General features: G+C 48.1%; 1 protein-coding gene across 13 annotated transcripts in view; it reads right to left on the bottom strand.

Annotated features, from left to right (window-relative positions):
• PDE4DIP (phosphodiesterase 4D interacting protein) overlaps positions 1-16728 on the bottom strand; it is a 104195-nt gene that overhangs the window by 16101 nt on the left and 71366 nt on the right. For 8 of the 13 annotated variants that reach the window (XM_088674833.1, XM_088674832.1, XM_088674834.1 and 5 more), the window contains 9 exons: positions 13456-13544; positions 12713-12924; positions 7158-7530; positions 6551-6731; positions 5702-5818; positions 3748-4207; positions 2725-2960; positions 1536-1587; positions 398-636 (listed from right to left, as the gene is read on the bottom strand). In XM_088674833.1, the coding sequence (XP_088530959.1) occupies positions 398-636; positions 1536-1587; positions 2725-2960; positions 3748-4207; positions 5702-5818; positions 6551-6731; positions 7158-7530; positions 12713-12924; positions 13456-13544 (1959 nt within the window). The remainder of the gene's footprint in view (positions 1-397; positions 637-1535; positions 1588-2724; positions 2961-3747; positions 4208-5701; positions 5819-6550; positions 6732-7157; positions 7531-12712; positions 12925-13455; positions 13545-16728) is intronic. The other 5 variants (XM_035102110.3, XM_060276543.2, XM_088674831.1 and 2 more) reach the window with 1 other exon arrangement.

Raw genomic sequence — 16728 nt, 5'->3', positions numbered from 1 at the left:
TGGCAACCTTTTGCAATCTCCGACACATGAACCCTACTGTGAGTTTAGTTTTGACTTTCCATGCAATGTTTTTAGCAAGACTGTACATATATCTGTGCCTGAAAGCCCCCCAGGAGCAGCTCCCACCCTGTGGAGAAAGTCTGCAGTGGAATTTTCCCAAGTGTGGGGAAGAGCCTTAGAGAGGCTGTCTTGGGAGAGAAGGGACTGTTCTCTCCCCCTTGCACCTTCGTGTAGAACTGGAGCAACTAGGATTCAATCTCTTTGCACCCCCAAGCCTGTTCTAGATTCCCTGCTGCATTTTCCTCTGAGGTCTCTGGGCCTGGCACAATTTATGCTACCGTACTCAGCAGTCCTGGAGAGAGAAGAGCATTCCTGCGACAGGTCTTTAAGACTCTACCTTTGTTTTGGAGGCTGTGGGGCTGGTTTTCACTAGGGTCCTCCTGGTAGAAAACACGCTCGCTGCCCTCCTCCATGTCAGAGCAGCCGTCCAGGCCATCTGAGAGAAAGGAAGTGCTGCTGCCGGAACGGGGCGATTCAGAGATGGTGTGGCTGCTGGAAGGGGTCACGGAGCGCAGGTGGAGCTTCGCCTGGAGCCTCTGGATGGTTTGCTCCTTTTCCTGGAGCTCCTTGCTCAGTCTGGGGAGGGACAAGGCATTTCCACAGATAGACTTCCCACCTCCCCAAAGAAGACACATCACCCGAGGGGCCGGGGTGTGTGTGGAGAGGACAGGACTCTCTGCTCTTTTAATGACCGGGCAGAACAAGGAATATGAGCAGGTGAAATGGTTTCACACAAGTGTTGAAGGTGTCATCTTGCCACCTAAACACCATGCCTATCTCTTTCTTCCCACTTATCATTGTCCTCTCTGCCAACCAGCAAACTCACAAAGTCCACTTGTAGCACAAATTCTCCCTTGTAGAGAACTTATTACAGGACAGGACCTGCGTTGGCTACAAAGGACCCCACACTGATAAGGGCCACCGGTTGTTGTGCGAGGTGTTCCGTTAGATGAGCCTTTCAGGACTGGATTGGCTTGTCCCAGCCCTGAGCTAGAGGACCAGGCATCCCACTTCTAACACCAAAGTGTTACGGAAATACTGGGGTTCAATACTAGGGTTCAGCCTGGAGGCTCCAGAGGCTAGTAAAGCAGGATGTTTTTATTAAAAAGCATTGTAATGTGGCGTGACCCAAGTGAGGGAGTGACACACACTTTTCAAGTAAAAAGGAAGCGGAGGGGTAGTTATGCCCATAGGGAGGGGACTCTGTGAGCCAGACAGGCACTTCTGCCCAGGAGGACAGAGGACTATACAGAAACTGTATACAGACGTCCATTGACTAAGTGATGAGCTGTATCAGTCTGCCAAGTGGCAAACAATTACCATACATTAGATGTGCAGTAAAATGGATGTGTAGATGTACCAAATTTACTTACTCCAAATTTGGTACGTCAACACATCCATTTTACTGCACATCTAATGTATGGCAATTTCAAAATGTCAAAATAAGCCTGCAGCTAGGAATCTACTACAGTTACCTCAGAGTAAGCAGTTCATGACTAGTTTTGTCCTCCATGTTTAGGTCATTCCCTGAAAACAGAATTCAGAGAAACAGGGTTAGTCCATGATTTTGCAGTCTCCCTACTTTTTCTCCCTCTCCCTCTCTTTATTAGGGGACAAAAGAGGAAGTCATGAGGAAAATGTGGGTTCCATACTGAGAAAAAATGATGTCACACCAAAGTCTCCAACAAGACCCTACCCTTAAAAAAAAAGCTTCTTATACAGTATACCTTTCAGACTTTTTCACAGACAATGTTAGGAAAGGCTACTGTAATTGTAAAACCTCTCTTAGTCAAATATTCAATAAATAAGCATGAACACACTCTCTCTAGGCCTTAGCACTCAAGCTGTATGGTGGGAATAACTGCTTGTTGGAGAAAAGCAAAAACATTTCCTTTTCTTGAGCTTGTAGCTAATGAACATATTACTTTAAACCACATGAGGGAACTGTTTGTCTAGTGATCAAGCCAACACTCATGTGTGTTCTCTTTCTCATCTCTACTTGTCCTGCATGAATAAAGCCTTTGAACTCCAGAAACTGTAAGTGAACATTCCACTCTAACTCACTGAGGCTGCAAACTCAAAGGAATGCCCACAGCAGATAGTTAAGTAGTGTTACAGAAGTTGGGCACCACTCCCACTCTCTGCTGAGTGGTAGAAAGATTTCCAGGAGTTCCAGACTTTGTGTCCACCCAGGGTTTGTGTTCCTTTGGAGGATTGAAGACTGTGGAGGCTGTCATAGCATGGTCATAGCTTGCTGAGGGACTTGATCCCCACAGCAGAGCAGCACTGGAGTTCAAGGCATGTCTTCCAGCCAGCTCTGCACCCAGCCTCCCAAAGATGGATTTCTGTCTGTTCTCCCCTTCTTCTACTTCACAGCACACCCTGCTCTTTTCATGACACCTCAAACACGCCCCCATCCCCATGGCAACCTCTGTCTGCCCAGGCCCAAGATGGGCCTTCAAGCCCTTTTGTCATGTTAATGCCTCTGTCTCAGGTGTCTTGGAAGGAAGCTGAGCCTGTACTTCCCCACTGGCAGGGCTTCTTGCAGCTGGAACTTGCCGGAACTCAGTTCCAGCAGCTCTCAGGGGGGTGCCATGGCCCCTATCTGCACTCCTGACCTAGACACCCTCAAACTCGAAGTCTGTGAGAGCCGAGGAAACTCACTTCTGTTCAGTTTGCTGGCCAGCCGCTCTGTCCACTGGCTCCCTTGTGCCAGCTGCTCACGGAAGCTTTGGCCCAAGAAGTAATCGAAGTCAGTGCCTCTCAGGAGCTCCTCAAAGGACTTGATGGTGTCCTGGAAGTGTTGCTTCAGCAGGTGACACACTCCTCGTCCCTCCCGAATCATCTGGCGCAAATGGGAGAGCTCCCGAGCCTGAGCCTGAACCAACGAATCGTATTTCCTGCGGGAGAAGAGAGGACCATGAGAGGCAAGGCTTCCCCCTCACCCAAGTGATGGAGGAACACTCAGCCCCCAGCGAGAAAGAAAGGCACCAGACTTTGGGGGGATGCCATGAGCTCCACCCCTGAGTGGGGAAAGAGACACCTTGGACCGGATCCACAACTCTTGCTTGGCTTTACCAAATTAATTTCATAAGACCAGGGCTCTCCCCAGGGAGGTTATACACCTTTAGGTTAAGGTTACCAGATTTTTTTCAATGAATCCGGGGACACTTTTCAACTTCCTACTAAACAGATGGATTTTGTCAGGGAACTGGGAAACGGGGACGTCTGGTAACCTTACTTTAGGTGCTCCTCACCAACCAGGCCTTGGGCTGATTAACATCCGACATCCGTTTCCATGTCTTGTGGGAGGGGAAGAAGGTGTTAATGTTTTATGGGGGCTTTTGTTCCTGTTTATATTATGTATTTTGTGCTTTTATCTTGTAATTTTATCTTGTGAATGGCCCTGGGATCTGCAAATGAAGGGGTGTATAAAAATTTAAATAATGTTGTTGATAATAATAATAATAATAATAATAATAATAATAATAATAATAAAATGTTCTTTGACTATTCTGCCATGAGCATATATACCAGAGGATATCCAGAAGACCAAGTGTATCTACAGAGACCCCTGGCAAAGAAGGAGCAAGAAGGCACTGGAGGGGCTGCCCTCCCGCATGCCTTGTGAAGGTCCATCCCTCCCAGTCCCCCCCCCTGCCCCCTGGAACTCTGCCTCAGTCCTACCCCACGGATGCTGCAGGTTTCAGCTCCTCTGCCAGCAGCCACTTGGGCTTGCCCTCTCCCAGATGAGCCTCCAGCAGGGACACCCTCTGGATGAGCCTGGCCAGGTCTTGCTTGGGCTGGAGGCTGGCGGGGCAGAAGGAGCCCAGGGTGTCTGAGAACCAGCCTTCATCTTCCTCCGTCATGCTGTGGGAGGTGGAGCAGCCCAGGGCATAGCCTGGCTTCTGCTGGAGTGGGTGCTCGCCCCCAGAGCCATAGTCGCTCGTGGCAGATATGGAGCGCGCACGACTCTGCAGGTTCTGGATGACTCTGTGCGAGCTCTGCAGCTGTAGCTGGAGGTCCTGCACTTGCTGGCGGAGAATGGCAGCATCGTCACATGGGCTGGGAGGGGAGCCCAGCATGTTCTTCCTAGGCTTCAACTCCTCATGGAACATATCATGTTCTTCACATTCTGGGGAAACAACTGAAAGGTGAGATATTAGGGTGGGGGGGGGGGAGCTTCCACCCTGCCAGGGGGTGCAAGTTGGCCCACGAGGCCATTTCCCCAAGCCACGCCCACCAGCTGACAAAATTGGGATTTTAAGATTTTGCCTTAACAGACTTTGAGATTGGTTCATTAAGAAACCAGGAAATGAGCCCCTGACAAAGGTATTTGGGGCTGCAAATCCATTTTCTTGGCAGCTTCAAAATATATTTTTCTCTTTTCTTGTATGGCATGGTACATGTTACATCAGCTGATGGGGTTCAGTCCTGCTGGTGAAGAAGAACCTCTTCTTGCACCCCTAGGAGCTCAGGGCATTCTCATAATGCCAGATGGTGCACAGGGTGGAGGGAGATGAGGATCTGCTCCACCACTCCAAAAAGGGTTCCCACCTGTGCATTAGGGTCCTTTCCACCAAACATTCACTCAATAGGGAGTTGCTGCAAATTCCAACTTCCTGGCAGCTGTTCCCATAGCTGCCAAGTTATCCCTTTTTTTAAGGGATTTTCCCTTATGCTGAATAGGCTTCCTCACGAGAAAAGGGAAAACTTGGCAGCTATGGCTGTTCCTGGACCACACTCTGGATTGAGAACTCATGGATTGCATTTAATTTTGTTTAGATGTACAGCTAAAAACAATGCAATGAACATATAAAATAGTCCCTAGACCAGTGGTCTCCAACCAGTGTGCCATGGCACCCTGGGGTGCCTTGAATGATGGTCAGGGGTGCTGTGGGCAACCCTGGCCTCTGTCCCTCTTTCCCTCCCTCTGGGGCTGGCCAGGGGGTGCTGGTTGCCAGGAGCTGAGGCAGCCTTGGAGTAAGCAAGCAAGTGGGTGAGGGAGCCCAGCCGGCCAAGTCCGCCAGTCTTTGCTGTTGGAAATGGGCAGACAAGTGGGAGGCTGGGAAGGCAGGCAGGCAGGCAGGCAGGCGCTGCACTGGCCTTTCTTGTGCTTGCTGTGTGCAAGGCTTGCGTGGAAGCTGAGTGCCTGGTGCCGAAGGGGAGCCTTTCCACCATGCAGGGCGCCTCTGCTGCCTCCCAAGGTGAGTAAGGTGCTGGCCTGACGGTCACCTTGGGCCACTTTCCATTGGGCCACTAAGGCTGGGGGGCATCCTCTTACCAGGCACCTCTCTTTTTGGCAGGGGGGCGGCGCAGCTGCAGCCCAGAAGACTCGCAAGGAGAGGGGCGAGGGGAGGAGGCTGGGGAAACCCTCCCTGAAAGAGGGCATTCAAAAAAGGGTGAAGCTGCCAGCTCAGCAGACAAGGGGGGACATAACTGGGCTCCTGAGCCCCACAGGGGTGCTGCAGAAAGAAGGTCATTCTAGATATATCCCACTTTTAGAATCACTCTGGCATCAGGAGGGCTTTGCTTTAGCCCCCCGCCCCCGGTCACTTGTGGGGCAAGAGCTCAGCTGGAACTCCAAAAAGGCTTTGGGGGCAGCAACAGCCATCCGGGGGGGGGGGGGCTTCCATGTTACCAGGACTGGTTGCTTCTTCTCTGTCAGCCTCGTTTTCACTTTTCCCACAGGTCTCATAGCCCAGGTCCTGGAGATCCACTTGTATCTGCTTGGCGTCCTGCTGCCCTGTGGGCTCACCTGTTACAATGAAAGCCAAAAAGACTAGCCTCTTGCCTTTGGCTGAAGGGCAAAGGCTACTAGAGAGCAAATTCCAGGACACAACCTCTCTGCCCCCCTCCCCGCCCCCTTATGGGAACATAATCCTGAGGGAAAGACTGAGGAAGAGAATGGCAGGTGCAGAGCCCACACGAAACCGGGAGTCCCTTTCTTCCCTGCAGCCTTTGCACACCGTCCACAACACTTTCTTGTAGCATTTTTGGATTATTATCACTAATGGTGTGATTCTGGGTTAAACGGCTGCATCCCTTGAAAGGAAACACTGTGCTCCCATGATCAAAATCTCCACTTCCAAAAAGGAAGATAACTCAGCCACTGAACCCTACACACAAGCTGAAATTAACTGAAGTGAACTGTTGATAGTTCAAGCTAAAATATATTTATTGTGTAATAATGATGTAATTTTGCTTTAAAAACCAATGGAACCAACACCCAAAATGGGGGGAGTTGGAGCTGCTTACATTTCCTCCCTTTTAATGTTGGCATGCCCCCCCCCCGGGCCAATGCTCAATGGGGAATCCTTCTTTGGGCATTTTGGCTCTTCCTCCACAGTTTGTGTCGTATTAGGACAGGAAATAAGACAGCAAAAGGTCACAATGAACTCTCTGCAGACAATCAGCCAGCATCTTTTTTGTTTCTTAGGATTTAAGTGTCCCTCACCCATGTCCACACATCGGGTGCAACCATACTCACTGAGCAGGGCCTGGTACTGCTCCAGCTGGGCCACCTGAGCCAGGACAGTGGCCTCTGAAACCAGGAGTTTGCCCCGCAGCCTGTGACATTGTTGTTTGCACTGAGGCAGCTCTGAGGGGAGAAGATGGCCTGGCTGCCTGAGCTGCTGCCAAGAGTTGCTTCCCAGTCTGACTTCCCACACCTTTGGAGAAGAAATGAGGGGTTAGATCAGTCAAGAGCAGAAAAGACATGTGAGTTTTCAGGGCTGACTTTAAACTGACCCATGAAATATCCCTTGTAGGTTACACTGCCCACACCCAGTCTTTTATTCTACCTTGATCTGCACTTGACTTGCACAAACCTGGTGAGACACATTTCGCAAAAGGACTACCCACTTAAACAGATGCTAAAGCTTACTGCAAAGCGCATTAAGTTTGTACTGCAAATAACAGTTTGGAACAGTAAATCCTGCCATTGCCCAACATCATTATGGAAGTTAATATCCTTTTAAAATCTGTTCTACGCAGCAGACCAGAGAACCATAAAACAGGAAGAACTCTGGAGTAGAAATGGCAGCTGCTGCTAGCCTAGGCAGATCTTCCCCAGCTCTGAGGTAATCCAGAGTTACCTGAGTCTCTTTTAGGCTGGTGTCCGCACTCTGGGGACGTGGGCAGTGCCGCTGTGGGGCATTGTCATGGGGAGCCCCCTTGAGGCTGCCTTGCAAGGCCACTCGCAGCTGCTCAGACTCCTGGGTCCCACCAGCAGTGAGCTGCTGCTGGAAGATGCTTCCACCTGCTTGGCTGCTCAGAGCCAGCTGCTCTTTCAGGAGGCCAATCCCCATCTCCGAAGAGTGCAGCTTCTCCTGCAGCTTCCTGACCTCCAGCTTCAGGTCCTCTTGCTCTTCCTTTTCATCCTCATTCTCCCAACCCTCGGATAACATTGCTTCTCCAACTTGCTCCTTGAGCTCTGCATTTTCGAGGCACAGACTCAGCAGGGCTTTCCTGCAAGAGACATAGGAATCAGGACCCAGAGATTAAGCACTATTGGTTACTGGCAAGTCTGGGGGAGCCAACGTGGTACCCTCCAGGTGTTGTTCTACATCGGCCTCACACAGCCTGGTCCGTGGCTGAGGATTGCAGGAGAGCAACACCTGCAGAGCACCACCTGGGCCATCCCAGATTATCCCACCATAGCTGCCAAGTTTTCCCTTTTCTCGCGAGGAAGCCTATTCAGCATAAGGGAAAATCCCTTTAAAAAAGGGATAACTTGGCAGCTATGTATCCCACTTGCACCAGGCATTGCTCCTGGACTAGCTGGGTGTTGAACCTTTCCTCCCAGCACTGGCCCAGGAAGTGTTTGAGACTCCACCAGCAATAGGATCATTCCTTTGTTTAGCTGCATAATCAAGAGGGGGGAAAGGGTGGTTGGAAAGCAACGTTTTTAAAGTAGCAGAGGAAGTCTTTGTCATCCACACTTCTGACAGAATGAATGTTACCCCTGCGTCTTCCTCAGGGTACAAGGCATTCGTCCTTGCACAATTTTGCACTAGAAGCATGTCTTGGGAGCTGGCTGGAAGGCCTCTGCATGTTGTGCTAGAGATTCAACCTGCAACTACAAGCCAAGATGGCGTCGTTGGCGGCAGCCCCGCTCTAAGCTCCATGTCCGTAATGTGGTTTTATCAGTTTTTATCAATTCTCATTAACTTTCTATCAGTCCCTAAGGCCTTATAAATCTTACTATTTCTAACCTGAGTCTGGTTTGGCAACTTACAACTAGCTATTAAATCTACAAAGCTGCTTATCAGAAGATACTCCTTCTTGGGAGAATGCCGAGAAAAGGAGAAAGAAGGAGCGGCTGAACTTCCCAGAAACTGAAGGCAAGTTTTTCTTCAGTATTATCCCCCGGCACAAGCCCCATTACTCTGCTGCAATAAACCCTCCTGGTTAATTAGCCTTTTACAACATCTCTGAGGGTCTACGAGGGTATTGGAGACAGGCTCGGTATTTTCTGCTTGTATATATACTGGGGAAGGCATCATAGGACAGAAGGGTTAGAAGCCTTAAGTTGAGAACTAAAGGAGGAAAGTTGGGAGCAATAACCCTGGAGGCTCTAACAAGCCGAGGGACAAGCATGAAACCTTGCATGTAAAACAAGCCTTAGCCCGAGTTTCGAAGGCGGGAAATTGGAATACAAGCATAATCCATTACGTCTGCTTGTGATTGAGTTAAGTGAAGGGGGAGGAAAAAGTAAAAAAAAAAAAAACCGGGACTAAGAGACTCTAGCAAACTGCTCCCAATTACCTTTTTTCCACACTCAATATGGTCTTTACAAGAAAGAACTATATGGACCTGGGATGCGCCAATATCACCTCAGGGGGAGGTGGAGCCCCAAAGGAGGCAAAGTAAAATCACCAATTATTTCCCTCATAAAGAAGGGAATAAGATTCCACAGTGTGAGAGCACCCTAAAAGAAGTCGCCCCTACTGCGTTGGATTGGTCAATACAATGCAAAGAGTTACAAACTAATCATGAAAGCCCAAATTACTCCATGAGCTGGGCGCAGGAACTTGCCCTAGCTGAGAACGTCATGAGTAATTCCCCTAACTCCAATGACCTCAATCTTCAAAAATCAACTCAGAATCTCAGGAAAAACCAGCAAGGCCCTCAGCCTACAGCGAATGCCAACAGTTTAGAAGAGAGGGGTGATCAGCTACATGACCAAATACATCAGATACGCACAGACCTACACAATATAAAAAATTTCCTAGCAGTAACAAATGGCCTACTCCTGACACTTGTGGAGAATTTCAAACAGGCAAAAACAGTCACAGATCAGACTCTGGACTCAGACGCTATAATCCACATACCACGTAAAAAGAACTCACGCAAAAGAAAACCGGAACCCAAGACGAAGAAAACTAAAAACATCAAAAAATTTAAGCCGCCTAGAAGAACCCAACATATCAGCAAAAAACAGTGGCGGAAACTCTTCAACTTATTATCTTCACCTCTTATATCTACAAAAAAAAAAAACCCAAGCGCAAGGCACCAAAGACAAGAAAGACTCACCACAGACCAAACCCCTCCCCATATGTGAAAATAATTCCTCAAGTACGCTCAAAGAAATAAACCCCTCCACGGCTGTTCTTCCCTTGTGTTCGCCCAGCCTGACAAAAGCAACCAAACCACACTTGGATGCTCCCGTCTTGGACCCACCTAGGGCCCCTGTCGTAACTGTAAACGGAAAAGATTGTATTCGCGAACTATCCAAAACCACTGGGCCCTTGCTCAGGGACAGACTGTGCGAGGCACCTGTTGTCTATTATGAACAGCATTTTACCTGGGGCAGTTAAAGCGGCCGACTTAGTCAGTATAGACTATCTATATCAAGATGGACATTCGCTACGTGCCCTGATCACTTTCACAGATCATAACCTGGTTAATTTCATCTTTAGAACAAGAAATCTATTTTTAAAGAAAGGAATAGATTTATTAAGAATCTTTGAAAATAGAGCCCCGCTAACCTCCCTATTGGCGGCCAAGGGGGAAGGGAGACCAAGAACAGAGGAACAAAATGTCAGAGCGCACATGCAACAAAACCGGAGCCTAGGGCACCAGCAGGAAGACTTAGCCCCTCCTGAGACACAACTTCATTCGAACGACAGAGAGGACTCTTTCTCCGCAGATGAACATGCTTTAATAAACCGGTTTTGGTCACTGCAGATGCCAGCCCAAAAGGAGATCCTGGATAGACTGGACACTCTGAGAAGCAGACTGGTTAAAAAGGAGGCCCATGTCGAGACTAGGGAAGGCTCACACCTATGGCCTATATCCCCCAAGTGCCTAGTGGGCAAGAGGACAGTGGGAGGCTCCTTTAAATGTGTAGATTCGGAATACCAACCGCAGCCCCCGTTGGTGTATGGTAAGGCTGAATTAAACCAGACTGTGACATCCCCGAGCACCTGGCTCAGCTATCAAAAACTCTCTCCAAATGAAACAGCTACTCCCCCAAGCTCAAACCCTCCCTCTAAGTCTCCAAGAGCCAAGGATAATCATCCCTCTATGCAGCAGGTGCCTATTGACAAACTTAATGGGAGTGTTTTTTTAGACGTAAAGGGGTTACTGGACACCGTGGATTACACAAATGTACATCATGGAGGGACAGAGAATTAAAGCTGTTGTCCTGGAATATTGCAGGGTGGCGCGCTAAGAAAAACAATCAACAACTTGCAATGTTCTTTAAGCGATTTGATATCATCCTCCTGCAGGAGGCTGCGTATAGAATCCCACGTGTTTTATTGACATATTTGTCGATGAGATGTGCTAATACGAAGCAATGGTCAATTGTTGTTCTGCCCTGTCTGAAACCGGCTTGCTCCTCTGCCAGAACTGCCTCGGTTTCCATCCAGTCAATTAATTTAGTGTGGAGGTGTTTGGCGTACAATTTGCTGGGGATAGAAAGAAGACTAATGGGTCTATAGCTTGCTGGATCTGCCATAGGACCCTTTTTATGGACTGGAATGATTACCGCCTCTGTCCAGCAACCAGGGATTGTGCCTGTTGAATCGATGTATGTAAATATTGACGCCATTATAGGGGCCCACCAGCTAATATTGATCTTCATGCCGGGATGTGATCTATGCCTGGGGCTTTGTTGTTTTTCAGTTGGGCAATTAGTTTCACAACCTCCTCTACGGAAATAGGAGGCCAATATGGAAAATTCTCAGAGTGAGCACTTGGGTCATTGTGCTGGGCTTCCTCATCATAGAACAGGGTTTGAAAATATTTCATCCACTCCTGGGGTTCTACGGTACATGTGGAACCGATCCGCTCCTGGCCCAGGAGGCCCGTGATGGTACGCCAGAAGGAGGTTGTGTCTTTCTCATTCGAGGCCTTCACTAAATTACACCAGGCCCATCTCTCAGCTTTTTGTTTTTTCCCCTTTAATAGCTGTTTATAGTTTCGTCTTAAATAGACGTAAGCCGTAAATAGCGAGGGTGTTTCTGTAATTTCGATAGGTTGATCTCAGACATTTCCTTGCTTATCTACACTCCATATCAAACCATCTCTCTTGATCCTCTGCCCGCTTTGTAGCAGACTTAAGTATCTCAGTTGTTAGGAAGGTCTTTAATCTTGCTAATAACTCATTGAACAAATCCAGGGCCTTTTCCCCAGCGTTTGCTGATACAATGGCTGAGTAGATGGTCTTCACGTCTTCCGAGTGGAGGAGATTAGTTAGCTCTATATTGAGCATGAGAGTCCATTTAAGTCTTCTAGGGGCCGGTAATCCCAGATTAACAGTTGGGGTGTAGTAAAGATTAGCCGTGGGTTTGTTAAACGATGGACCATCGAGCTCTAAAATTAGTGGGAGATGGTCGCTTTCGGTGTTATGTCCCACTTGAAACTTCGACACAAAATTATAGGCGAATCTTGATATCAGTATATAATCTATCATACTTCCTCCCACCTTTGAAAAATGGGTATACTCCCCTGGACGATCTTCTTCCTTACTACCATTTAATATCATCAGCTCCCTTCTTTTTGCGACCTGGGCTAGGTGTAGCCCCGAGAAATTGCATTTACTATCTTTGGAAAGTCTTGTAACACCTGCCTCAGTTGAACTTTCAAGGTCCTGAATCTGCGCTGTATTGGGCAGTTTTTAATGTTTGCTGTTTTATTATGTTTTTATATATGCTGAAAGCCACCCAGAGTGGCTGGGGAAACCCAGCCAGATGGGCGGAGTATAAATAATAAAATTATTATTATTAAAAAAGAACGACACCTCTCCATATGAACCGACTCAGACCCCGCAATTGCCCTCTGAGGCCCTTCTTTGAGTGATTGGAGGGCAGCAACACAAAAACAGGCCTTTTCTGTGGTGGCTCCCCATTTGTGGGATGCTCTCCCTAGGGAGGTTCTCCTGGCATTTTTAGGCACCAGGAGAAAACATTCCTCTTCTTCCAGGTGTTTGACTAATTAAACAATGCATGGCCTTTTAAACTGTGGAAAGGGGTTATTGTTTGTTGCTATGTTATGTATTTTTGTGTTTTTATATTGCAAACCACCCTGTTATTCTTGGAAGGGCAGTATAGAAATTAAATTAAATTAAAAACAAACAAAAAATACGTTAGAACTGAGGCTGCTGCACTCCAGGAGGACATTTTCAGGAGCCCCCCTAGTTTACCTGAGCTGAGATATTGAGGAGAACCCAGCTTCTTCAATCTGCCCCTTGAGATACTGCAGCTCCCCTTCCAGCTTCTTCTTCTGCTCTCGAACCTGCTGAGTCTCGGATTTTGCATAAAGCAGCTCGGCCTGCAGGCTCTTTTCTCTCTCCAGAGAGGGAGCAGGGCAACAGGTTTGGCCCACGACGGTGCCTTCGGCGCCTTCCTTGGCATGCTAAAACATGTAATCGAAACAAGAGGAGATAACTCCTAAAAGACCAGGACACTCTATCTCTGGGAGATGTGCCAGAGAATGAGTTGCTAAACAAGCAGAAGTGCACAGCTTCAGCATGGAGAAGACCTATACTGGGACTTCCAACATAATGACAACAATTTGCACGCACCAAAGCCTTGCTTACCTGGGTTATGTGGTTGTGGGTTCTGACAGGATCTGATGAGAGGGTCTCTCCAGAACCTGGAAGCTGCAGGGGCTTCTCTGACAGGGACAGGGGGCAGGTGGGCATGAGAGAAGTGAGGAGGAGCAGTGGCGAGAGCTCCTCGAGATCTCTAGACTTCTGCAAGATCTCACCAAAGTCTCCGCCACTTCTCCTCACTTCTCTGGTGGTGATCGCAGGGACGCGTGGCATTTGGCTGCCTCAGTCAGCCTCCTGGGCAGAGCCTCCTCAAGCCAGCCCAAAGGAAGCATGTCTTCACTCTTACACAGAACCACACTGCTCCCAGTATGGTGCTTTGCTCTCTGATTCACCTGTTGGCAAGTGGTTCTCTGTGCCTCTTCTTCAATACTGTCTGTGAACTCTGTGCTGGCATCCTCAGCATCTTCATCTGCCACTGGACCTAGGAATGACACCACAAAGCAGACCCTTGAGACTTCTCCCTGCCCTGTATAAATTCCCATGCAAAATTGCCAGCACAGACTCTTCAGCAACTCAGTGCCAGATTGACTGCAGATTCCAGCAAGGAAAACACTTCAGTACTTGCAGCTCTTCCCTTTACTGCAGGATTTGCCTTTCCCTACACAGCAGCTACAGATACAGCCAGAAAGTCTGGCTACTGACACAGTGCATGTCCTGCTGCATGTGCCCTCCAGGCCCAAGTGAATGCCCCCCCCAGGGCCTGAGCTTGGATTCCTCCGCTCCGGGGTGTGTGTGTGTTTTGGAATGAACCAGCCTCAAGTCACCACCAAAATGTATAGAGCACCAGAATGAAGCACTACATTGCTAGATCTCACTGGTCCATTCAGTAATCTGAAGAGGAGCCGGTGGTAAAGGGGGGCGGTTAATGGGGACCGAGAAGAAGGAAAGAATGAGGTGGGAGGAATCGTTTCTTAATGAAACTGTCAGTTAAAATTGCACCAGATTTCCTCTCTTTGTAACGGAAGCAAGGTACAAAAGCTGCCTTCCCAGAGAGAGAGAGAGAGAGAGAGAGAGAGAGAGAGAGAGAGAGAGAGAGAGAAGATAGAAGAAGGTATAGTCATGCAATGCTAACAGATTAAAGAAAGGGGGAAGAGAAACTGAAAAATATCCAAAGCTGTAAGGGAACAACCAGACACAAGAGGCTTATTCATTCATTAACCAGGTGCAACCTGTCTCTCTACCCAGCCCAGGTAAAAGTGCTTGTGTGGAAGTGTACACATTTGCACAGTTCAGGTATTGTGTCTACAAACTGTACACTTGTTGACTTTTACAAGTGAATAACTGAGTGTGCAGCTCAACTATTTGTGTACGCAGGTATACGGATTGCACATTTGTTGAATGCCATGTGAAGTGTTAGGGGAAGAGTACTACCTCTGGTGGGGGGCACATCATGCTCCTTCTAGGGTAGTTCGGTTCCACTCTGCACTCAGCTCTCACCTGTGGCTCCTAGAAGCTGTCGGCAGGTGACAGCAGCCACAATCCTGGGAATGGCTTTAACTGGCCAGCTAAAGCAGTTGGGGGGAGCCAATGGGTCTCAAACTCTCCATGAGTTAGGGACTTCCCCTACATGTGAAGACAGACTCTGGTAGATTGAGCAGACAAGACCAAGAGGGGTCAAGAAGGCAGTTTCTGTAGAGGGAAGTGAGGGCCAGATGGGGCTCACCTGCCTGAGAAGAGAGCCCACCTAGGAGAAGGAAATCTCTGATCCTAAACCTCCGCTGCCTTGCAGGATGCCTTTGGGAGAAGAAAAGGCAAAGGAGTAAACCCTCCTACACAAATCCAGAGTGGAGTCCCTAAGGCAGTTGGATGGTGCCTTGTATGCCTCCTCCTGGTAACTCCTGCAACCAAGCTGGTGCCAAATGTGTTGCACTGCTTTCCTTTGGGCCAAGATGGTCTTGTCTGGGCAGCCCAGGACTCCCAGATACACTTGCCCAGGCTTGTGTCCCCGGGAGGTCACTTCGGTGTTACTAAAGAAAGCAGCGTTTTGTCTTCACTTAAGACAGACAGGTGCCAACAACAGTGTAGTGTGAACACCCCTATGGGCAAGAAGAAGAGAATGAGAAGCAGAGAAAGTAGGAAAATTGGGGAAAACAATTACATTAATTGAGGAGACCCTCCCACCTCCTCAAAATTGGGGTTCTTCAGCCAACACAACAACCTTTTTCTTTTTTTGCAAGCAGCAGCAATTCATATTGAATTTAGGTTATCTTATTCTTAGGGGCTGGGTATTTAGTCTTGTGTAAAGTACGTCTGCACAACGTAGGGTTTGCTCTCAGTGGAGTTTACTGTGGGTCTGCAGCTTTTTGCATCCCCCTTTAGTTTGTGTAGTCCACATGGTATTAGGACAATGCCAATCTCCCTGCTTTCCCCCTATACATTCGTGATAATCTGTTAAATGACACCACCTCCTGGTCAGAAAGTAACTTTATTTTCTGATTTTACCAGAGGGTGGAGCTCCAACCCTTCAGACCAGACTCTCACCCTGCTTGCTTATTGGTAGCAACTGAAAAACAAACTTGAGGGGTCTGAGGGACAAAACTAAAAGACAAAAGTATATATACATTGTGGCGCACAAGTCATTCTTGTTGGGCCCCATTCATTCCTCTCATGCCTGCCTATGAATAAGTTCCAGCAAAACCCACTTGTGTGCATTAAGCAGCTGGATGGGTTGCCTTGAAGGATCCCTTCCACTCTCTGTTTTTTTAGGAAAGTGAGCATCCATCTCAGATGAGATGCAGGCTCTTCTTGTCCCTGCAGTGAAGTGCCTCTCATGGCACTGGCACCCATTTCTCTGGTATGTTGATATCCTGCAAAAAATCCAAGTCAAGCTTAGAACCAGCCTTATCAAATGTATAACATCTCTTCTGCCACACTAGCTCATGATGGCCTTGCATTATAAAAGGAGGATGGGCCTGGTAAGAAGAAGAGTAATCTGAACATGCAAAGAGTGGCTTACAGAGCTTGACACTCACCCTATAGGTTGCTAGTTACAACAGATCCGGGTGTAGATATATTATAGAAATTTTGTGATAGGAAATCTGCTCTGAGGAAAGCAGGGTCTCCTTCGCAAAAAGAAGAGGTCCCCAAGAGTACCTCGCTGATCTCTAATCAATTGCAGCACACATGCCCAAAGAGAAATCAGGCTAAATACCTACAGAAATCCTTCTGGTGAGGTTACTGTAGGAACGCCAGTCTTGTATACTAAAGTACATGGGGTGTGCTCCCATGTAGACTGTATTCATCTGCTGCACTTTTGATACCACAGCAGCTCTGCAAGGAAATTATCCTTATGCAACCCTTGATGGCCTCAGAATACTGTATTCAACTATCAATAAATTGTCTATTGAAAGGTACATGTAGAACAAATGAACAGCAGATTAGTGCCAGAAGCTCAAACTGCTACTTGGCTCCACTACTCAAGTGTTGCCCAAGTCCTGTGATCCTGGAAGCTCCTGGAAGTGGGTGAAGGACCCTGGAAGGGTGGGTCCTTCTCCCACTAGGACAAACATAGAGGGTGTCAAGATTGCTGCAACTGCATCTCCCTGGGGGACCCGAAAGCAGTCTGTAAAAGAGTAAGGCAAGGCAGTGTGTTTACCGACTTAGTT

Source organism: Zootoca vivipara, chromosome 7 (assembly GCF_965207765.1).
Source record: "Zootoca vivipara chromosome 7, rZooViv2.hap1.1, whole genome shotgun sequence".
NCBI classification, from domain to species: Eukaryota; Metazoa; Chordata; class Lepidosauria; order Squamata; family Lacertidae; genus Zootoca; species Zootoca vivipara.
The sequence above is the reverse complement of the archived record's forward strand: the minus strand, read 5'-3'. Positions and strand labels throughout refer to the sequence as shown.